Here is a 25,885-nt window from a genome sequence, read left to right on the forward strand (position 1 = left end):
TTTCATCTTTATTTTCCTGTTTTAAAATTCAAAACAAATTTGGTAGATATTTTTTCTTAGCCCTGTTCAGATTAGGCAGATTTTCAGATTAGCGGGGTTTGGATTGGTGGGACTCTACTGTATGTCAAAAGAAAATAAATGGGGGGAAAACTTATGAAATACTGATGATTACATTAAACTTGATTTTATGGTTTTGGGAATTCCTTACCTGATTGTTGTTGGTTTCAGCAGGAGACCCTTGACCTGCAGAATGTTTCCCATTGTTTCCATTTGTTGGAACACTAAAATTACCATCAGAGAGAGCATTTAGTGATGCACACGAACTTGCCCGAGAGCCTTGTCCCAAAGAATTGCTGCCACTTGATGATTCATACTGTTCTAGTCTTTTGCGACACTGCTGAAGCTCTCGAGTCAGTTCCTGAAATTCATTATTCTTATGGATTATAAAATTCTGCAGTAAGGAAGCAAAAGTTGAAGGTAACATATATGAATCTAGCAAGGAAGTCTGCAAGTACAAAATGGGAACAATGGCAAAAGGATATTTCTAGTTAAGACAGAAAGTCGTCAGAAGTAGAATGGATTAAACTGCAAGTATAGATTAGCTTGGATGGTAGGGCCATAAGATGTACTTGAAAGAGGGTAGGAATCATAACAGACTAACAGACTCAGCAGTAGAGAATCAAATATTAGTAGTGTGACTTACTGGGTGTCTCTTTGTTATAATATTTTGGCTGTAATGTGGCTTTTGTACTTTCTCTTTTGTAGGAGGCAGTCAGCGAATATGCAGTTATAACCACCTATAACCTATGACATTTCACCTATTGTTATTTCCTGATGCGTGTAGTATTTTTTTATCTCTCGGCACAGGCAAGAGAAAATTGTAGCTTCTACTGAAGTTTCAGTCTCATTTATAAATACAGCAATACTAAAGCTGCTGAGGTATGGGTGGTACTGAGTAATGACATTCCGAACATGACTAGTGGCTCTGGACATTATGAAAGGTGCTAATCATAGGGCTGGTAGTACTGGTGCTGTAATAGCACTTTCTGGTCCAGTAAGAAAAGCAATGGGAAACTACCTCACTCCTCATCATGTCTTGTACACCTCATTATGACACCATCATTGATTTTTGTGGTTTCCTTATAACTGCTTAACCTTTGGAGGTGCTTTTTGAGGATCCAACAAACCTCTGGGCTGAAGACTTAACAGATAACAGATCCTATGACATAATGGTGTGTTGTTGAGTGTTTGTATGTGCTTCATACTGAAACTAATAAGCATCAATTATTCATGAACAAAGATTAGTTATTACTGAAAAACAACATACAGTACACCATTTTAATCTATGTACAGTTCTTCACATTTCAACATAATCTCCATTGTTCTGCAAGCTCAAAAATACTCTCACAGTACAACTTCATTCTAGCAGCCCACAACACTGGTACTACATCATTTACCTCAGAGCATTGAAGTTAAGTGTCATGTTAGAACTGCAGGCAGTGTGCTGCAGAACTCCCTACCCCATTTTTCCTATTTCCCCTTTGAGAAAACTGAGCAGAATGATGGCACACATTACTGTGCTGAAGGTATTTATAATGCAATGCACAACACAGCATGTGAATATTCTGGACATAACAGTGAGCATTTATGGTTTCATCATGTCCAAAACATTAAATCAGAATGCATTTCTCTGCATCCCAGAAGAATGTGCTAATAATTTTGCCAGCAGACAGCACTACTTTTGCTTCCTTTTGTATTAGCAAATTCCAATGGTGTCAAGTTGAAGTGGAAGTTGTGAATACAGGGAATGAAAGTCCTAATACCAGTATGGATGCCACTGAAAGAACTATGCAAACACTGAAGACTAGTGTGGCAATGAAGCACAAGATTTTCCTGACAACAATGGAGTTTATACCAAAAGCAGCATTACTGACAATGCGAAAAATGGCAACCAAGGACGACATAGTAAAGGTAGGAAGAGGAAATATCCAATGGAGAACCGCGATGTTCGGAAGAAAAGATGCATATAGAAAAATCCTACATGACATGGAGAGAGAAAGGAAGAGAAGACATTTAGAAATTTTCTTTGTAAATGCAGGTGCGGTGAAAAAGTCCCTTTTGATGTTCGTGAACGCGAATTCAAGAAATTTAATAATGCTGAATCCCATGATGCCCAAACCGCCCTCATAACTAGTATGGTGACTGAAGTGCTAATCAGGAGGAAGAGGAATAAATCTTCAGAAAGGAAGTCTTTCACCAGGGAATACAAGATTGCCAGTATTCTAGTTTGTAAATCTATGTTTCTACAGACATTGAGGATTTCAAGCTGTAAGGTTGAACGAGTTCTAAAGAAACTGAAGAGCAGCAACAGAGTTAGAGATCGTTGTGGAACTTGTGGTGGGAGCAAATATCCGATGAGAGAATTCAAGGTGTTATTGAAAAAAAGTCAACAAATATCCACGGTACAAGTCCCATTATTGTTCGAAAGAAACTGAAAATAAGTTTCTCAGAAGTGATACAACCCTTCCGTTGATGTATGACATGTTCAAGGGGGAAAATGAAAATCCAGTTTCGTTTTCAATGTACAAGAAACTCTTTCTAACAAAATTCAATTTGCAAATAAATAAACTCAAAAAGGACACATGTAATTTATGCGATTCTCTCGATGCTGAAATTAAAGGTGTCAAGAATGATCATGATCAAGATATTCTGTCAGCTAAGAAGGCAAAACATTTAGCTGAAGCAGAAGCAGTGCAGAATTTGAAGAGAAATGATTTACTGCATGCCAAGGAAATTGAAGAACTGGAAACAACTACTTCTGACATGGAGAAAACATTACCTTTGCCACGAATTCCAACGAACATTGTGTTTTACAAATGTCAGCTATGGTTATACAACTGTGGATTACACGAGGGAAGTGATAATAAAAGTCACTGTATATTTGGCTGGAAGGTGTGGCAGGTCGCGGGGCATAAGAAGTAGGCTCATGCTTAATGAAACACCTACTGGAAGAAGCATCCACTATTTCTGAGCTATGATGTATCCACAAAGATGCACAAAAAATGCTGTCAGTTGAGTACATTAATTTATTTTCAACTTAACTTCACATTAAATACACACATCAACAAACCACCATTTTTAACAACTGCCTATCACTAAGCGCAAGGAGACTATGACTGCCATCTTGAACAGTTGACTGCTGACTGCTACTAGCATGTCGGCATAAACACAACATGAGTTCACAAGAACGACTCCTGTTAAACAATAACACAACTCCACCATCCAGACTGCCTCAATATATGTTGCCTGATCAGACTTCTAGAAGGATGTTACGTAACACCTTTTCTTGTAAATTCCAGTGTGCCTAATACATAGTTACAATTGTAAGGAAGGTTCTGGGCATAGTTTTATCACAAGATATATGGAACACTATAACACATTAAAACATAATAAATATTCCGCAATGGCTAACCACATGAAAGAGACCAGCCATCAATTTAGTACAATAGAGACCTCAAGAGAATAAAAAGAACTGAAAAAGGAAAGTTAATGACCGAATATGAAAACATTTATATTAATTTAGGTCAGTCTTCAATAGGGGAAAAAACCTAAACAATGTAATCCAAATAAAAAGCCCATTAATAGAACAATTACCAAATTGCTACAAGCCTTCAAATCAGATAACAGTAAAAAATTTTAAATTTTCAACCATAAACCTTTTAATATGTCAACAAATACAACTTCCACCTTGAATATACATAGGGACCCCTCTCCATAAGTTAAGCCAGCATCCAATACCTGGCCCACACCCCCTTCCCTACGTCCCCTACTTACCCTCCTCGCATTATGCCAGTACCCAATGCTCCGCCCGCAGTTCCTTCTCCTTCCCCACCTACTCGCCCTCCACCACACCCGCCCCATACGTATAACACAAGAAGTAAGAACACGACGACAAATAGTCTCAGTACTGCAACAGCACAGCTAGGCACTAAAGTGTGAAATAAAAAGGGGTAAGTTATGCTTCAACCTTAAGAGTCTATAAAAACAATTAAAAACCATAACTCTCATAACATTCTTTTGTTAAAGACACATTCATCCATAACATTGCAGTAAACAGCACACCAACAACTAAGTAACAAATATTCGTGTCCCTTTCAACCACGCTTCAATAACAAACAGACCAGTAAAAATTGGCCAACTCAAATCAGTTGGGGATTGGTGAAGACTACAAGTATAACGCATACAACAGACTACAAAACTCCAATGATTCATCTTTAAACAATGGTGTAATTCTCATCTAACAAGAATATATTGAAGTTTAATCTTCTAATTCATTAATCTTCATATGAACATTTATACTTTGATAAATAACTTAACACTAGCAGTGTTAGAAAAAATGGGAATTTTTAGCCAAATCTTACAATTTAATTGGCACATTACTATGACTTGGACATCAACCTCCTGTGATTAACGTCTAGTCTATTATAGACCCATTTTAATTGTTACTTCTTCCTGTTTACTTTTTATATAGCAATGATACTTTATTGTCTAATAACATTTTAATGAACAAATAATTGTAAAATAAGCTTTAATACAATAACTCAACCTTGAGATAATCGTACAAAATGGCTGAAGATGCTCGACACAACGAGCGAAACACGTCCCATTTAATGTCTGTATTGTAGTAAATATCCTTTTAGAGATAATAAACATTTTTATGTATTGAATAATGTAGATATAATAACAAGAATTTGTAACTATAAGGCAGTAGTGTTGTTCAGTGGGAAATAGCTTTCTGTTCGCATACTCGATGATGTTCCTTCCACCGACGCTCCTCTCCTGGAATAACACTGCTTCTAAGCCAGAATCGCTGGCGTCTGTCTGCAGGCAGATCTTCTGTTGAGGGTCAGGAGGGGCTAGACCGGAAGCGTTGCATATCACAGCCTTAGCCTTAATATCTTGGAATGTTGCCTATTCCTTGCTGGTCCACTGGAATGGGCAGTTGATATGGAGTACGTCAGTGAGTGGTATTGCCTTCTCTTCAAAGTGTGGCATGAAGCTGCTATACCATCCACACAAACCAAGGAACTGACGTACTTATCGCTTGGTCCGCGGATGTTCAGTTTCTTCCGATAGCTTGATTCTTCTCCAGTTGCCTTTCTAAGCCTCAGATGTTAGGACATGGCCAAGATATTCTACGCGGGACAGGGCGAAGTGACACTTCTCCAGTTGGCAAGTCAGTTCATGAATCTTCATTCGTTCCAGCACTTTCCTCAGATGTACAAGGTGTTCTTGAAAATTCTTGCTGTGAATTAAAATGTCATTAAGATACATTTGGCAGAAATCTTCAACATATCCTGACAATACCTTATCCATCAGTCATATGAAGGTGGCAGGGGCATTCTTCAATCCGAAAGGCATTACTGTAAACTGGTACAATCCTCTCGGTGTCATGAAGGCGGTCAGTAGTCTAGAACTTTCCTCGACCTCCACTTGCCAGTATCAGGAGTTGAGATCCAGCGTGCTGAAAATCCTAGACCCACTTACTTGTTTCAGCGAGTCTTTCAGGTCAGGCATGGGGTAGGCGTCACTAACGGTCTTCTCGTTCAACCTGCGGAAGTCCACACGCAGTCGATACTCCCCATTCTTCTTTCTCCGTAGGATGATAGGTGAAGCCCAACAGGATGTAGAGGGTTCGATGAGACCTTGCCTTTCCATCTTTTGAATCTTCTGAATGACGAAGTTGCGCTTATCCGGATTGATTGGATATGGACGTTGCTTGATGGGTGAGGGAGTGCTGCATTCAATGGTGTACGTTACTGTGGTAGTCCGTCCTATTTTAGAGGTGATGACTTCCGGAAAGTCCTTTGAGGCGCGTCTCAGCTCCTCTTCTTCACTCGGTCGAGGATGAATTAACTGGATATCTCTTAGGTATACATCGACTTCCGCATCCTTGCGAGTCCGGAGATTTCCATCGTGCCAGGCGACCCTCAGACATCTGTCTTTTCCCAAAAAGACTTCATGAACTGCATAGTCTAGGATTATCTTGTATTCTACCAGAAAGTCATGACCTAATATGAAAAAAAATGAAATGGCGTACGGTTTTTAGTGCCGGGAGATCCCAGGACGGGTTCGGCTCGCCAGGTGCAAGTCTTTTGATTTGACTCCCATAGGCGACCTGCGCGTCGCGATGAGGATGAAATGATGAAGACAACACATACACCCAGCCCCCGTGCCAGGGAAATTAATCAATGATGGTTAAAATTCCCGACCCTGCCGGGAATCAAACCCGGGACTTCTGTGACCAAAGACCAGCATGCTAACCATTTAGCCATGGAGCCAGATATGACCTAATATGATGTCAGTTATTACGTTCTGAATCACTGCAACGTCAATTACAATAGGCAGGTCCATGCATTTAGCGGTTAGTTTAGTCTGTCTTTAGATGGAAAAGGTTACCCCATCCGTTGCTCCAACTACCCTTCCGAGATGGTGAGGCTTCATAGGCAGTAGTAATCGGGCAACAGTCCCGTTGACAAACGAATGGCTTGCTTGGCTGTCGAGTATGGCTGAAAAATTCTCACTGCCTATCCTTAAGATGACAGCTGGGCGAAGTTGGCCTGTTCTACTCACAATCTGACCAATCCCTCTCCTATTTAACCAGGGTTGCTTGTCTGTCATGTCTTGAGGCACATTCCCTTTCCCGGTACCATTCCACCTCAATCCAGAATTGCTCCACACTGGTAGCACTTCCTAACTGCACTGGTCTCTTCCGTAGCTTTGCTTTTGTGTTCCTCCTCCAACTGGGTGATGATTTTACGTAGATCATCAAAGGATCTCAGTTGTGATACTTTCACTAGGGGTCGAATCTTATCGTGGAGTAGCTCTGTGATGCCTGGTAAAATGTCGTTCTCGCTTCCTTCCAGGTGCAGACGCTTGAAGAGCTGGTACTTCTGTAGGACAAAGGCATTAGCTCTCATGTCAGAGGGTTGTGCCTCAGTCAGTAGCTTCCTTTTCACAGAGTTCTACACTCCTTCAGGATTAAACCTAGCAAGGAATTCCCTCTTGAAGTCCGTTCAGTTTAAATTTAAGCCCTTCAAGTTATTCCACCAAGTAGCGGCTTGCCCCTTTAATCACGGAGTGATGAGTTGCACGAAGATGTTCTTTGGTAGATTAGTCCTTCCTAATAGATTGACCAATTCCTTGATGAAGCTAGTCGGGTTCTCTTCAAGTAGCCTGTGGAATTCCGGAAAGCTCTCTATAATCACTTTTGGGTCTAGGTGTCCTGTATGCCAGTTAGGTTTGAGGGGAGTTAGGGGTGTGGCAATACATCCTGTTTGAGTTTATCTATCTTCTACTTGCGTGAAGGATGCTTTCTCTTATAGTCTGCACATCTCCCTCGATAGTCAAAAACCTGTTTTCTAACCTTCCTTCAACAGCAGAAATACGACTTCCAAAATTTCGGCAGAGATATGGCTTTCAAAGTTTCCCTTGACGGTAGAAATTCTCCGCTCAACCTGTTGCTTTATGCCGGAAACCTGGATTTCCACTTCCTCCTTAAGGTTCGAGATGACCCCTTCCAGTTGGCTCACCCTACTATCGATCTGTTCAACCTGTCCCAGTTTTGACCTGATGTCTGATATCTGCTGCATTAATCGACTGGTGACGTCACTAATTTGGGATGATATTTTGTCATTTAAAGTTGAAATTTTTGATTCTAGGCCCTGTTCTACTTGGTAAATTTGCGTGTACACTTGTGATATTTGTCCAGTTAAAACTGAGTTAGCTTGAGAAATTTCGTAGTTTACTTTCGAAATTTGGTCTGCAAACTGTTCTGTTAGGGCGGAATTGACGTCTGAAATTTTGTCTGAAAGTTTGTCATTTACTTTCAAAATATGATCCGTTAAGGTGAAATTGAGTGCCTCCACGGTATGCACTAGCCATGCGTCTTGGTGGGTGTGCTATTTACCAACTGATGAGCCCAACTTAGCACACTGGGGCGAAACGCTGGCAACCAGGAATGAGTTAGCTGGAAAATTTATAATGTCCAATAATGGACCAACTACATTGGTATTATAAATTTACTCATTCAGGACAAATATTTCAGGTTCCCTATGGGGATCAACATCTATATCATCTTCTCCTTTTTCAACGAGATCTTCTCGTAACAGCGGCTGCAGCAATTTCTTCTTGCCATTCATCGAAAAAATTTTCTTGGTGAGTTCATCTTTGAGTTGTTGTATGGACATATTTTCTAGTATCAGTAGCATTTTGATCTATTTCGCACTTACACTCGTATTTACTTGTAAATTCTTACATCCTCATCACGGTTGCCAATGATGTCTCCACAAAGACGCACACAAAATGCATACATTAATTTTTTTCAACTTAACTTCACATTAGACACACACATCAAGAAACCACCATTTTTAACAATTGCCCATCACTAAGCACAAGGAGACTAAGACTGCCATCTTGAACAGTTGACTGCTCACTGCTACTAGCATGTCGGCATACACACAACACGAGTTCACAAGAATGACTTCTGTTAAACAATAACTCAACTCCATCATCAAGACTGTCTCTTATATATATATGTTGCCTGGACAGGCTTCTAGAAGGATGTTACATAACACCTTTTCTCATAAATTCTAGAGTGCCTAATACATAGTTACAACTGTAAGGAAGGTTCTAAATAGTTCTCATCGTACCTAGTGTTATTGTGGATATTACAGTGTTTTGCACAATGTTACTGTGAATTCTACATCATATACACAGGTAATAATAAATTATATACTATTAATTACAGGTTCTTAGATTAACTAAACTCAGATAAATATACTTTATATATACAGCACATGTTTCATGACATAATCTCACAAATAATGTGATCGTCCGACTACGAAAATAATAATACTAATAAGTAGATGTAAACACTTCAAACACTTCATAGCAATACCTCACAAGTAATAATAATAATAATAATAATAATAATAATAATAATAATAATAATAATAATAATAATAATGTCTGACTCGTTGGCTGAATGGTCAGCGTACTGGCCTTCGGTTCAGTGGGTCCTGGGTTCGATTCCCGGCCGGGTCGGGGATTTTAACTTTCATTGGTTAATTCCAATGGCCCAGGGGCTGGGTGTTTGTGCTGTCCCCAACATCCCTGCAACTCACACACCACACATAACACTACCCTCCACCACAATAACACGCAGTTACCTACATATGGCAATTGCCGCCCACCCTTATCGGAGGGTCTGCCTTACAAGGGCTGCACTCGGCTAGAAATAGCCACACAAAATTATTATTAATAATGACAATAATAATAATAATAATAATAATAATAATAATAATAATAATAATAATAATAATAATAATAATAATAATAATAATAATAATAATTTTGAGCTTGATACTTGTATTATCTATCCATGGGTTAAAGAATATTGCTTTCAAGTTATATCAGTCTATTACACTTGCATCAGCTAATATATGGTCAGGTTCTTGTGGTGGTCAGAACCGTAATACTTAAATGGTTTTGATGATGAAGGCGGTATTGGATCAACACCCTACTCTTCAGAAGATAACTATGCAATTTTTAGTACCTGGTCACAGTTTTCTACCCAACGACAGTGACTTTGCAGATATTGAGCGTGCCCTCCAAATTTCATCAACGTTTATACACTGCAGAGGACTACATAAACGTAATGAGAAACTGCAGGCAGAAAAAACCCATTGTTGTTCACCAGATGGAAAACACATTGTTCCACAGTTCAGTAGAGCTTGAAAAAATAATCGTGAATCAGAAAACTGATGTCCATGGTTGCAAGATAAACTGAAAGAAATCCAGCTCTTGAAATTACAGCCGTTCGCTATGTACATCAAAACTAAATTTGATGGTGTATCTCAGGAAGTAAGTCTAAGTAAGTCAAGACTGGGACAACCACAGGAAACTAGAGTGCCCTTTCATCAGGTATTAATACCTTTGTGGCCAAATGGAAACCTATCTCTGAAGCCAAACTTAAAGACTTTAAGTCACTGATGCACCTAATACCTGCAGATGCCAAACAATTTTACCAGAAACTTCAAGCAGATTCTGACATCGTAGATGACATAGAAGAATTCAATGGAGATCCTGAAATTGAGATTGAATGTTTTGTGTGAATTTATGGGAGCAAATATTTTTAAATCACATTTTCTGTTTCTATTATGTTCGACCGAGATAAGTAATTAAAATTCAATATTTTCTTTTGGAATGGCTTTATTTTTCTTGGAATAAGGTAATCATAACCACATATACCAACCTTTATACCCTTTACTTAGTTTAAGGGACTGCCATTCTGATGATGATGATGTTTGTTTAAAGGGACCTATCTAGATCATCAGCCTGTAATGGTATGAGAGACTGCCATCTACTTAGCAAGTAATGTGTGTCTAAAGCAGAACAAAACTTACCCATAGGCTCGAAAATATCACGTCAGTACTGTACTCTCAGAACATAATAGGCCTATTGTGAAGGAAAATCCATACAGAAATATGCATTGTATAGACTACAATGGCTCATTCCTTACCATTTGTACTTGACTCCAATCAGTTGAAATTCCTCAAATCAGTAAGTGGTTATAGCAAGTGACTTTAGGGAATAGCTCCCCTTCCAGAGTTTTTCCATCTAAAACCTGAATAATGTACCGGAGTTGTGGCATGGCTCACGGTAGTTCAAGCAATTAACGCGCCTTTCTAGACAGTAGGAGATTCAGGTTCTAATCACGGCTGCAGCCACATTATATTTTTTGAAGTTTTACTCAGTAGATACTCAACAGTAAGGGGTTATTGGTGTAGCACTGTGATGCATTATTTGCACGTGAGAAATACCTTAAATTGCATCAGTAGACTAAGTGCCATTTTTCTATGTACTGTGGGTATAAAAATGTTGAAATTTGGTGAGAAGGTACAATCTGTTATCCTAAAACACCAGGAATACCATGTTTAGCAAAATTATGTTCGCTCGAATTTACACATAAACCCAAAGTTAAACGCGATTATCTCGAAACCAACTTTTGGCGCTTGGTCTAATGATGCATAACCGCATCCAATTACAAATCAGAATTTAAAAATTTAAAAACAATGCACAGAGTCCAGAACTTTGTTAAATACAATGATGCCACTGGATATCATCAGTATTCATCTACCCTAAATTAATCAAATAATAACCAGTGCTTACTTTAGTAATGGTAACTTGCTTGCGGCGCAATAACTGATTTTCACCTTCCTGGTCTGCCAGCTGTTGAGCAAGCTGATCAGCACGCTGCGTACGCTCTGCAAGGTGACGAGCTAACAGTTGGCTCTCTTCATGTCTCTGCTGCTGCTCCTGCTCCAACTGCTGCTTCAGGGAGGATACCTCTGTTTCGAGCTCTATCAGACGCCTCTGCAGTGGACCAAGCTCATATTCTAACTGCTGGGCCTGGCATGACAGAAGATCTATTATGTGAATACCACCACAGTAAACTCTGGTGATAATATGCTCTTAATTTATATCCAGATATATTCAATGGACATTTTGATATTTTATGATTCCAACGGGATAATACTGAAATTTTAGGTTTCTTTGTACAAAGTAATTTCCTAAAACAATTGTCTATCTTTTTAAAAAATTCTAAATTTTGACTGTCTACTCTATTTCTTATTTGATTATAACTTACTTGATTATTATGTTAATATAATCTGTCAAGTCAGTACTATAAAACTTCGGTACAAATTAGGGTAGTTTTTCAATGGAGACTTGAAGTTCTGAGTTTCCTAATACTCAAACTATAATGAACTTTAATGCATGATTTGCAATGATCAATAATTAAGAAAAAAGATTCAACAAGAGAATCAACAAGGCAGAAATCAACTTTGTCATTAAACTATTCAGTCTATGGGTAAATAAATCAAGATTTCACAACAAACAAATACACAATGTCAAGCAAACTTGTTTATACAGTAATTATCAGCCTTATCCTAATTTCCTTACACATGAAATAATAATAAAATAAAATATTATTATTTTGAAACTGTATACAGGACAGATACGAGGGCAATGCCAAAAGTTTTTAGCACGTATACATTTTTCCATTCTCTGAAACCACTTATAAAACGTTTCAGTCCAAGCTTCTTTCGGGATGTCACTTAGTGCACTCTCGTACACTGCAATGGCCTCTTCATCTGACGAAAACTGCTGCCCACATATTTTTTCCTTGGTCTTAGGGAACAGAAAGAAGTCACATGGGGCCAGGTCAGGTGAATAGGGGGGGATGAGGTAACACTCGCACTTTTTCCCTTTCCAAAAAGTCCATTGTTCTGACAGCCCTGTGTGCAGATGTATTGTCATGATGCAGCTGAAGGTGCCCACTCTTGGACTTTGGGTGCTGTGACCTCCAAGTGGCAAGGACTTTGGGAAGACAGTCATTCACATACCATTCAGCATTGACTGTACGACGTGTGTCCAAGGTCACAGAGGTGAGATGCCCAATTTTCGTAAAAAAAAAGTTGCCACCATCTTCTTTCCAGAGCTCCGACTCGTAGAACTTTTGTAGGTGGTTCCTCCCCTGGAAAGCACCACACAGAAGACTGTCACTTCGTTTCAGGGTCATAATGGTAGACCCATGTTTCATCACCTGTGACGATATTGTAGGTGTCTTCGGACTGCCCTCCACTGAATTTTTCTAGCATGAAATGACACCAGACCACTCTCTCCTCCTTTTGGCTTTCTGTCAGGGAATGTGGCACCCAACGGGCACATCTCTTGGTAAGGCCTAAATAATCGTGAACAATGGTCTGCGCTGCTCTTGACCCAATATTTAAGGTCCCTTCAATGTCACAAAATGTAAGATGTGAATCTGCTTTGATCATTCCCCTCACAGCATCAATGTTTTCTTGAGTCACAGCTGTTGCTGGGCGACCAGGACGAGGTTCATCTTCAATTGACTGCCGATCCCTTGAAAACTCGCAAAACCAATTTCCAACTGTGGCTCTAGAAGGGGCAGCCTCACCAAAAACGCGCAGCAAAGAAGAATGGCATTCTTCGGCACTTAATTTCTTTTTATAATCATAAAAAATCATTGCTCAAAAATCGCGGCGCGACAGATCCATCTTGCTCCATGTCTGACTCAGCACTGCCTGTGCTCTCTTCCCTCGCTGTGGAGGAACTACCGCTAGGAGGGGTTGCGCGCGCATGTTCCAAGGTCGAAAAACATTGCTCTTTCAAATGAAAATAATCCCACTGTCCTCAGAATTACGGTTTATGTGCTGCTAAAAACTTTCGGCATAACCTTCGTAATTGATGACCGACCAAGACTGAGTGGAGTATCTTACATCTTTAATGTACAAATTAATGAAATGTGGTAAGTGGAATATCTTCTACTATACAATTTTGAAACTGACTGGAAGGTAATCTCACACCTATTTTCTGTTAAAGCAGTCAAGAAAGAATGCAGTATAACTGTTAATTATATGTCATCAGTTTCCAGGAGTACCAGTGAAATGATCTGCACAAGACAGTTGCAGGAAAAATGCAGAGAACGACAGAAACCCTTGCTCTTGGTGTCTGATGACCTGGAAAAGGCCTTTGATACTGTGCCTAGAGATGCTATGTGGATGGTGTTAAGGTAGCTTGGCTGCCCCAAACATTTTGTTGGACTCGTCCGGGCTCTTCATGATGATATGGTTGGTCAGGTTCTCTATCAAAACAATGTTTCAGAAGAATTTCCTATTACTAATGGACTAAAGCAAGGTTGTGTGCTTGCACCTACACTGTTTGCCTTGTACTTGACAGCTATGCTTTATGAGACATCTGGCAACAATGCAGGTGTAGAAATTAGTTGCAGACGATGGAGGGATTTTTAATGTCAAGACTCTGCTCTAAAAGACTTACCCATCTTACCCGGGTTACTAAACTGCAATATGCAGATGACAATGCTACTCCAGCTCATTCTCTACAGGACTTGCAATTGTCAGTCGATTGCTTTAAGGCTGCTTATGAGCAGTTTGGCCTATTTTTCAACATTCAGAAAACTAAGGTTTTAGCACAACCTGCTCCAGGAACTAGTTTGCCAGACTCCAACATTACCATCTCAGATACATCTCTGGAAGAAGTAGACTTCTTTCCCTACCTTGGGAGTATTCTCTCATCTCGGTGTACCTCGGAGATGGATGCAGAAAATAGAATACGAGCTGCTCATTGTGCATTTGGACGTCTATCCCGCGAAGTCTTTTCTAATAAAGACCTAAATATATCCACTAAACTGATGGTGTACCAAGCTGTCGTTGTCTCCACTTTATTGTATGGATGTGAAACATGGACTCTATACTGCTGTGACATCAAGAAATTGGAACATTTTCACCAGCAGAAGCTTAGGGTCTTTATGAATATCAAATGGAAGGATTATGTCTCCAATGTTGTAGTACTTGAAAGGGCACAGATGAACAGTATAGAAGCTTCCATTATAGGTCAGCTTAGATGGATTGGTCGCGTCCAATGCATGGATGACAATAGGCTACCCCGACAGATACTATACAGTGAACTCAGTTCTGGCGGGAGGCCATGTGGTGCACCTCTGAAACGCTACAAGGATCAGCTCAAAAAAACCTTGAAGAACACAAACATTGACCCCAGTAACTGGCGCACACTTGCTGAAGATCACCCTCGCTGGCATGCAATCACATCCGCTGCTGTATTGCAGTTTGAAACTGAGCGTCGAAGACAGCAAACAGAGGCTCGTCTTAGAAGAAAATTCAGACAAACTCAACCAGGTCCACCTCCTTCTCTCAGGTGGGTCAAATGCGATCGCATGTTCTATGCGAGAATAAGCCTGATGAGTCATCAACGTCATTTACACAAAATGGACTGTACATGAATTGCAAGTGAAAAACATACACTCGGATACCAGTAGTGGCCGACGATATGTCATCAGTATTAAGCCACTGTTCTGTACAGCATTTGGCCTTCCAAGTGATGTGATTTAAACCAACATGGAGTGGAAACATACGTGGTGGGGTAAACCGGCCAATGTTCTTGGTCGAGCGATGTAAGTCGACTGCACGACTGGACACAAGTTTCAAGATGACATGCACAGCATCTTAGTTAGACTTGAATGCCTGAACAGTGTTGTTCTACTTGCTTCACTGAACACAGTATCTTAGTCAGACTTATCTGAGAAAATTGTACTAGTCTACTCACTTTACTGGACACAGTATCTTAATCAGACTCATTTGAGCAAAAAGTGCTATTCTACTTGCTTTAATGATCTTAGTCAGATTTGTTTGAGCGAACAGTGTTATATTTGCCTCAGCAAACAGTTATTATACCTGCTTTAGTGAGCAGTTATTCTATTAGTCTCAGCGAACAGTTATTATGATCACACTACAGAACAGTGGTTCTATGGTGGGTTTGAATTCCACCGTCAGCAGCCCTGAAAATGGTTTTCTTTGGTTTCCCATTTTCACACCAGACAAATGCTGGGGCTGTACATTAATTAAGACCATGGCCGTTACCTTCCCAATTCTATCCCTTTTCCATCCTTGCATCACCAAAAACCTTTGATGTGTTAGAGCGACTTTACACCACTAGCAAAAAAAAAAAAAAAACCACTTTTCCTTTGCGAAAATAATAAATTATGAGTTTTATTATGGTCTTTAATAACAACTGATCACTATCATAGAGGGTAGAGAAGGGTCCTCCTATTCAATACCATAAGCTTGTATATTGTCTTATAAAACTGGGACTAGTTTCGACCCCATATATATTGGATCATCTTCAACCAAGCTACAATTGGAAGACATATGCATACATATAACCAATAATAAATTAAACACTTTGTTATGCCACAATTTACAATCTTAATTTAAAACTTGATGAAGTCCGAACAACACATCCAAACTTGGAACTAAATGACACATCAAAACTGCTGTAGTTGATGCCAAACTATGTCGTCACTCCTATAGCAGTCAAATGTTCGAGAGTTGATCTGGGAGTGCATCCCTATCTGCATAGACGAGCCAACTTGATTTATAATTTATGTTTGTTCAATGTAATATGGGTAATGACTCATGTAGCTTGAAAGGGAACATTCGTAATTTGAATACGTATTCCTTTTCGTCACATGTAGTGATCTATTGTTTAATTTGGTATGAAGTGAATGTCCCTATGTTCTTCATAGGTTGCGTGCATCTCATACGGACACCAACACCAGATTGACTGTTAAGAGGGAGCAGGAGTATAGCTTATAGTGGCAGGGGTTGGAGGAGGGATGTCACACCGCTTCACTGAACTAAGTATCTTAATCAGATTTATCTGAGCAAACTGTGCTAGTCTACTCGCTTTACTGGACACAGTATCTTAGTCAGACTCATTTGAGCAAACAATGCTATACTACTTGCTTTAGTGATCTTAGTCAGATTTGCTTGAGCGAACAGTGTTATATTTGTCTTAGCGAACAGTTATTATACCTGCTTTAGCAAGCAGTTATTCTATTAGTCACACATCCCTTCTCCAACCCCTGCCTTATAAGCCATACTCCTGCTCCCTTTCAACAGTCAATCTGGTGTTGGTGCCCGTATGAGATGCACGCAACTTACGAAGAACATAGCGACATTCACTTCATACCGAATTAAACAATAGATCACTACATCTGACGAAAAGGAATACCTATTCAAACTATGAATGTTCTATGTAAGTCATTACTCATATTACATTGAACAAACATAAATTATAAATCAAGTTGCTCATCTATGCAGATAGGGATGCCAACTCCCAGAACAACTCACGAACATTTGGCTGCTGTAGCAGCGATGACATAGTTCGGCATCAACCACAGCAGTTTTGATGTGTCATTTAGTTTAAAGTAAAAAATTTCATTGTTCCGTATTGAAAGTATTAACGTTAAAAATTAAATAATTGAAAGAGGTTCAACCTATTCAATACATAGGAAAGAAATGTAGTGATTACATTTTTATTTAATAGTAAAAATAAATGGGACCGGTTTCGACCCTAGTCCAGGTCATCGTCAGCCGTAAAAACATGTAAAACAATGCATATGAAAAAGGAAAAGAAAAAGATTAATTAAACTCTGGATCGGTATAAGATGAAACAGTACGTAATATTAAGAATGGTAGTATGGCACACGCAATGATAGGCGAAGTCTCACAATGTTTATGAATATTGGAGAACAGTCAAAAGGGTCAGTTTCCACACTCTGTCAGGTACAAAGTCACAACACTATCAAATAATATATGAAGATCATAAATAACTTGAAGTCGCAGACGAATAGATTTGTACAAGCAAATCGCCAGCTCCCGGTGATCAGCGCGGCACATTCAAGGTCATGCGCTGCGGTCTCGAACGCCAAAGTAGAATGGAGAATATCCTGAAGGTCCAGTATTTGTCTCGGTTGCGGGAAGTTAAGTACGTGTATATAGAAATATACAACGCAAATCAGTATAATTGAATGAGTACTTGTGCTCCTGCTAAGTTCTTGGAAAACAGTTGACTTGAAAAAACAATTGTAAAGAGAAAAAAATATAGTAAAAAGTGCAATATCAGAAAACAAATGAAAACTTATATGCACAGTGCGCTATTTTTTAAATTGAAAAAATTTTAGGTCATGATTGAAGTAGTCGAAGTTGGCACAAGACAAGAGTTAAAATTTGAAAGAGGAGAACCGAAATGAAGGTCGATGTTTTTTTTTTTATAATAGAGAAGGTAGAATAAATTAACAGAGGAAGAGTGATAGTGAAATAAGAGAAAGAATAAAAGAAATTGAAGTTAGAAGGTATTGAGGAAGGATAAGATAGGGAAATGAAGGAGGGGTAGTTTAGGGTGGGTTAGGAGGGTGGGTTATTGGAGGTAGAAAATGTGGGTGGGAACTTTGTAAGGCATGGAAAATAGAATTGGGGTTTTGGAATTTGGAATTTTTGAGAAGAAGAATTAGGAAGTCAAAAAGGATATTGGGTTTTTCAGAAATGTCGTTTAAATTGAAATTAGGGTTGAAGTACTGGTCAAGGTGGATAAAGCAATTTTCAGTAATGTTTAAGAGGGGGCCTTTGTTAATGATTTTAAGTATATTCATGTCATTGTCAATATCAGGTACTCTGAACATGTCAACGCCATTAAATACAACAGATTCTCTGCCATAGGACAGCACATACAAGACTCCAAGCATAGTTTCACCAGTATTGACAATGACATGAATATACTTAAAATCATTAACAAAGGCCCCCTCTTAAACATTACTGAAAATTGCTTTATCCACCTTGACCAGTACTTCAACCCTAATTTCAATTTAAACAACATTTCTGAAAAACCCAATATCTTTTTGACTTCCTAATTCTTCTTCTCAAAAATTCCAAATTCCAAAACCCCAATTCTATTTTCTATGCCTTACAAAGTTCCCACCCACATTTTCTACCTCCAATAACCCACCCTCCTAACCCACCCTAAACTACCCCTCCTTCATTTTCCTATCTTATCCTTCCTCAATACCATCTAACTTCAATTTCTTTTATTCTTTCTCTTATTTCACTATCACTCTTCCTCTGTTAATTTATTCTACCTTCTCTATTATAAAAAAAAATATATATATATATATATATATAAAAAAAACCATCGACCTTCATTTCGGTTCTCCTCTTTCAAATTTTAACTCTTGTCTTGCGCCAACTTCGACTACTTCAATCATGACCTAAAATTTTTTCAATTTAAAAAATAGCGCACTGTGCATATAAGTTTTCATTTGTTTTCCGATATTGCGCTTTTTACTATATTTTTTTCTCTTTACAATTGTTTTTTCAAGTCAACTGTTTTCCAAGAACTTAGCAGGAGCACAAGTACTCATTCAATTATACTGATTTGCGTTGTATATTTCTATATACACGTACTTAACTTCCCGCAACCGAGACAAATACTGGACCTTCAGGATATTCTCCATTCTACTTTGGCGTTCGAGACCGCAGCGCATGACCTTGAATGTGCCGCGCTGATCACCGGGAGCTGGCGATTTGCTTGTACAAATCTATTCGTCTGCGACTTCAAGTTATTTATGATCTTCATATATTATTTGATAGTGTTGTGACTTTGTACCTGACAGAGTGTGGAAACTGACCCTTTTGACTGTTCTCCAATATTCATAAACATTGTGAGACTTCGCCTATCATTGCGTGTGCCATACTACCATTCTTAATATTATGTACTGTTTCATCTTATACCGATCCAGAGTTTAATTAATCTTTTTCTTTTTCTTTTTCATATGCATTGTTTTACATGTTTTTACGGCTGACGATGACCTGGACTAGGGTCGAAACCGGTCCCATTTATTTTTACTATTAAATAAAAATGTAATCACTACATTTCTTTCCTATGTATTGAATAGGTTGAACCTCTTTCAATTATTTAATTTTTAACGTGTGATTTAGTTTCAAGTCTGGATGTGTTGTTCGGACTTCATCAAGTTTTAAATTAAAATTGTAAATTGTGGCATACCAAAGTGTTTAATTTATTATTGGTAATATATGTGTGCATATGTCTTCCAACTGTAGCGTAGCTGAAGATGACCCAATATATGGATATACGGGGTTGAAACTAGTCCCAGTTTTATAAGATAATATACAAGCTGATGGTACTGAATAGGTGGACCCTTCTCTACCCTTTGGTAGTTTGCAAAAATCATGTATGTTTGTTGGGTATTCAGCCTGAAGGCTGGTTTGATCCTCTACAGCTCCACCAACAGTTGTCATAGATAGCCTAGGTGCCACTGAAGAGGCATACTAGGGAAGTGAGGAGTGAGGTAGTTTCCCGTTGCTTTCCTCACCGAGCCAGAAGTTGCTATTGCATATCAGTCTGCCAAGCCCACTGAAATGCATGCACCAACCGACCCTATGAGCGATATTTTCACACCATTCAGAATAGGGACTGACTGCATAAGGAATGGCATTACTGGCATCGCTCATACCTCAGTCACTTTCATATTGTCAAAGCCAAGGATGAGACTGAGACAGGTCAATGAAAGTAACAAATTTATTCTAGCCCATACCAGAAGACATAGTGCACTGTAAACACTACATCCTGCCAGCAAAGGCAATGATCACAAATATGTCTCTCGAGCATGGCCATCTGTCAACAGCTGATAATTTCAGATGACCACCAGCCATAAGACATAGTCTGTACAGTTGCTAGATAATACGGTCTCTAGTCATCCATTCATACCTTACATGACAGTCTGCACAGCTGCCAGGGTTACACTTCCATCACACACTTTGTGACGTTAACTTCCGCAATACAAATTTTTCATTTCTTAAGATACCTTTGCTGGCAGGACCTAGTGTTTACAGTGCACTATGTCTTCTGGTATGGGCTAGAGCATTTTGTTACTTTCATTGATCTGTCTCCGTCTTATCCTTGGCTTTGACAATATGAAAGTGACTGAGGTATGAGCGACGCTGGTAATGCCATTCCTTCTGCAGCCAGTCCCTGGTATGAATGGTGTGTAAATGTTGCTCAAAGGGTCGGTTGGTGCATGCATTTCAGTGGTCTTGGCAGGCTGATATGCAATAGCAACTTCTGGCTCGGTGAGGAAAGCAAGGTGAAACTACCTCACTCCTCATTTCCCTAGTACGCCTCTTCAGTGATGCCTAGGCCATCTATGACAGCTGATGGCAGAGCTGTTGAGGATCCAAGTAGCCTTAGGGCTGAATATTGAACATACATACCAATATTCTGGTATTCATTCCTTTTTACAACTCTAAGGTAAAATCAATAATCATTTATGTCATCATTCCCAAGTTGTTTAGACTGTGATACATTTATTGGATAGCAACATCCATATTATAAATCTATACAAATAAGACATATATCAAACAGTGGTTCTGTATGCTTGTATTGGTATAATGACCATGTGTTATGGGTAACCTTGGGCAGTTTGATATTCTGGCGCATCGTGTTAAGAGTGTTGTAGTCAGACTTATAGATTGCACGACTGTGGATTAAGCATTTGTAACTTAAAAGCTTAAACAAGGAATAAAAATACACACTATTAAACAAAGAATGACACATTTTGCTCTTAAAAGATCATCATCAGATTTTATCAAGGAAATATTAGGAAATATGAGGAAATATTTATGTTTAATTCTGTCCAAACACCTTGGAATTTGAAATTTGGAACTCATCTTACTGTGGTCCTGCTTTGTCTCCACTCCACCATACAATGCCTGTTCTTTTAAGAACAAAACATGTCATTCTTTGTTTAATGGTGTGCTTCTTTACAGGTAATATTTATACCGTATTTACGCGAATAATCCCCACACCCTAACTTTAGGTAGGCTTATTTTGAAAAAAAGAAATGCCAACTTTGACGCAAAAAAACGCATCCCAATTTCGTGCCTCAAATTTTTAAAAAAATGTGCGGGTAAATACGGGTATTTACGCGAATATTCCCCGCCACCGTATTTATGCGAATAATACCCGCCACCGAATAATCCCGCACCCTAAATTTAGGAAGGCTGATTTTGAAAAAAAAAAGCCAACATTGATGCAAATAAAACCTGCACCCCAATTTCGTGCCCCAATTTTTTTTTAAAAATGTGTGGGTATTATTCGCGTAAATACGGTATTTACCTTGTGTGTTCGAGAGACTGAAAAGCTTTTAAGTTACATACAACTGAGTCAACACTGGAAAGTATGGGTTCCTTCTTAACAGATTACGTATTTGATGTCTTGTGTATGGAGCATTATGCAATCGGAGAGCTAAATCTTCTGTCAACCTTGAACACATGACTGCATTAAAGGTATCTACTTTCTAATATTCCTCCCTTAAATACATGCTTGTTCTCAAGTTCAATGAGTCAATTTTATTGACATTTTGATGAGAGTGTATTATTTGTAAACTTTAAAATGTTTTTGAAATGTAAATGAATCCAGACTTAAACTGAGAACATGCTTAGGAGATAAGCATGTTTTCCATTTCTTAAGAAAACAATATCCTGGTATTTGTTCCTTTTGACTACCCTAAGCTAAACTCAATAATCATTTATGTCATCAATCCCAAGTTGCTTAGTGTGATACATTTATTGGATAGCAACATCTATATTATAAATCTATGCAAATTTGTCTTTTTTTTAATAAATAGATTATTTTGCTTTTATATCAAATTTTAAAATTTAAATTAAACAAAAATCCTTGTCAAACCCAAGTTCTGATTTCATACCCAGTTCATCCCGGATGGATTAGAATCTCAAATTCAGTATGGTATCAACAAGAGTATTGCAGGCATCTTTATCTGAAGTAATTCAGGCTGCCTGTGCATCAATTTTGAGGTTCCATTTTATTCTACCAGATGACAGAGAAATTGGGACTCTGTTGGGCATCTATGGCTGAGTTTTTATGTTGTGTAAACACCCAACGTGTCACTAGTGATCTCGTATATGCCAACATCATGGTAGTTTCAAATGGACTTCTATTTGCCCTTCAAAAATACAACTACTTCTGCCAGCTTTGAACACATGACTGCATTATAGGTCTCTGCTTTCTAATATTCCTCCCTTAAATACATGGAAAATTAATTATTAACTTTAATACAGCAATATCTGGCATCTTGTTACTGAAATATTGTATCATTCTACATTTGGATCCTCTTTACAATCTTTAAACTCTCAGACAACACAATTTGTCACTTATTTTGCTACAAATACTGCGATTCTTTGTTTAACTGATTCATATGTATTATTCTCTGATCCATTTTTCTTTCCCCTGCCCCCCCCCCCCCCTCCAATTCTCTCTCTCTCTCCCCTCTTAGCCATCTATACCTTTTCGTTTCTCAGATATGAGTCCAGTCATTTCAAGTTATGCCACACTGCAGTGGGGGCCGGTGGGAGAAGAGCAAATTGAGATCTTAAGGCTGCCCTTACCAGCTGTTTTTGCCATTTGAATATACACTGATGATTACATTTAAAGAATACCATCACTGAGGATCTGATATGAAAATTACACATATACGGAATTAGTCAAGCTTTATTTCCCGAACTTTCGTAGATAAACTGGAGGTAAATAAGTCCCCTGGAAGAGTAATATCTCAGAGCTATGATGGTTCGAATGTGATAAGCGGGCAACACAGTGTACAGGCAAGAATAAACGCTGTGTACAAAAATGTGTACTTAATTCATTGTTTCGCCCATCAATTGATCTTGATTATCGAGTGCTGTGCAACCCAAAATGAGCAAGTGAAAGGTTTTTTTTAAAATGGCAATTCAGAAGGATTTTGCATGTTTTTCTCCAAATCTTCCAAACGGTCAGCCGTACTAGATGAGATTGTTTAGAAACATGTCCCGAAAAATTCCTCAACTAGATGGAATTTTAGGGCAGGATGCGTAAGAACTGTTTTCGCCTCCAGAAATGAACTGAGTAAAGATTTTGGATGACTATAATGGTTGTTCTGGTTGTATTCCAGTATATTCGCCACTTGTGATAACAGTGTTAATCCTCTATAGAATTCACACACTTCCCCCCCCCGTTGTTAAAAACTGGTATTATTACTCCCTTTCCCCAGTCTTCTGGCACACATTTCTGTTTCTATATGCACTTTAACAATCTGTACACCCACTGTAGTCCAAGAGTTCCCAGAGCATATATCATTTTCACACTAATTTCATCCAACCCTGGTGCCTTCTGCACGTTCATTTTACGGACTGCTAATTCCACCTCTAATATTATTATATCCTTATTTACTGTTGAGTCATCACACGGTGTTACTACTGTCTCCTCTGTACAGTTTCTCACATTTAGCAGCATATCAAAATACTCCTTCCATCTTCCCTTTATTTTTTCTGGCTGTGTTACCATCTCTCCACCTTCCTCTTCCATCAACTTTGCATAAACTCTTTCTTTCCTATTATTTTGTATAATTCCATACAGCATTCTTTTACTGCCATCTCCACAACATAGAGATAAAATTGGAATCCAAGAGGACAAATTGGGGCAAATATTTGTTTACTGGAAGAGGAATTAGTGACTGGATTAATTTACCAAAAGAGATGTTCCATAATTTTCAGTTTGTTTTTGAAATCATTTAAGAAAACCTAGGTTAATAACTTATAGGGAATCTGCCTCATGGGCAATAGCACTAAATGCAGATCAGTAGTGATTGAGTGATTGATAGATACAGTGTGACTTCCGAGGATTGGAGATAAGATTCATCCCAGAGAAGGTGACATAGATAGAAGAATTGTGAAAGTTTGTATTTGATTGCTGTTCTTCTTTGATGGTGTTATCGGATGAGACATAGCTGATATAGATACAATTTCTATAGATAGAGAAAAGTGAGGAATGTAGAACAAAGCAAGTGAACTGAAGTGCAATAGATTATAAGAAAGACAGGCTCATATATATTGATTGGCAAATACTGTTTGCCCTATCAGTTGCATAATAAATTGATACCGAATGTAAAACTCACATTATATTGGCCCAAGTGTTACCAGATATTTCTAGTTGAAATTCCCATCACATTGCTAAAATTTGTCTCTCCTAACTAATGTTTTCTACAACTCTAACATTTATAATCCTAATATCAACCACATTTCACACAGCTAAATGTATTAAGACCAAAAAAATTGATGTGAAAGAGACAAAAAAAAAAAAAGATATGACAGACACCAATAAAAACAAAACAGAGACAGTAGTTGCTTAAAGATAAAAAATACAGCAGAAATTCAGTATCCTTAACTGTTATTCTAATGTATGCCTACCCCTTAGTTCCTTTTTGTGATACGGTAGTGGGAATGAGGCGAGATTAAATTATACAGAATATTGTTATGGTAAGTTGCCCTTCTGGTGCCAACCTCATTATTATTATTATTATTATTATTATTATTATTATTATTATTATTATTATTATTATTATTATAATATACATCCCACAAACTACTTTTACAGTTTTCGGAGATGCCGCGGTGCCAGAATTTTGTCCTGCAGGAGTTCTTTTATGTGCCAGTAAATCTACCGACAAGAGGCTGAGGTATTTGAGCACCTTTAAATACCACCAGACTGAGCCAGGATAAAACCTGCCAAGTTGGGGCCAGAAGGCCAGCGCCTCAGCCATCTGAGCCACCTAGCCCAGTTAACCTAAGTAGAGGAGCTAATGAAGATGAAATGAATGACGATGAATAAAATTGGGTAAGGGGGTAAAAAGGAATCAGCTGTGGTCTATGAAGACGCATTTGCCTGGAAGTGAAAATGGGAAACTACAGAAAACCATTCTCAGAACAGCCGACGGTGGGGTTCGAACCCACTTGTCTCCCTAATGCAGAGCTTGGCTCCATACCCATCATCATCATCATCATCATCATCATCATCATTGACCAACTCCAGTTTCCCAGGCGTGGTATACGAGCCCCTTTCATTTTGTTCGGTCCATGAACCATTCTTCGTTCACAATCTGCTCCCAATCCTGACCTCTCTCCTCTACATCCTTCTTCACTAAGTCTGTCCATTTTTTTCTAGGTCTGCCCACTGGTCTCTTTCCCCTTATTTATCTTTCATACTCCTTTCTTGCAGACCTATTGGCACTCATTCTTTTCACATGACCAAACCACTTCAGTTAAATCGCACCGCCATTCTGCTCGGTCTTAAACTAATTAAGAACAATATGCGAAAATATTCTTCCCAAGTTTGCAAATTGATCTCTTTCGATTATTAAGAATCACTGAACACTTTGAGAATCATATTGCGAATTACAAACAAATCTAGACTGGAAACAACTTCTACTTTCCCAGATGTAAATGTCTTATTTTCTAATGTAATTTTCAATATTTTCTTCACTATTGATTAGGACTAACAAGATTTTGACCAATTAATA

General features: G+C 38.5%; 1 protein-coding gene across 1 annotated transcript in view; it reads right to left on the bottom strand.

The window, feature by feature from the left end:
- LOC136869236 (coiled-coil domain-containing protein 186) overlaps positions 1-25,885 on the bottom strand; it is a 184,679-nt gene that overhangs the window by 84,074 nt on the left and 74,720 nt on the right. Inside the window, exons 9-10 of the mRNA XM_068227117.1 lie at positions 11,233-11,472; positions 209-418 (exon numbers count right to left, since the gene is read on the bottom strand). Of these exons, the coding sequence (XP_068083218.1) occupies positions 209-418; positions 11,233-11,472 (450 nt within the window). The remainder of the gene's footprint in view (positions 1-208; positions 419-11,232; positions 11,473-25,885) is intronic.

The sequence above is a fragment of the Anabrus simplex genome, chromosome 1 (assembly GCF_040414725.1).
Source record: "Anabrus simplex isolate iqAnaSimp1 chromosome 1, ASM4041472v1, whole genome shotgun sequence".
Lineage (NCBI taxonomy): Eukaryota > Metazoa > Arthropoda > Insecta > Orthoptera > Tettigoniidae > Anabrus > Anabrus simplex.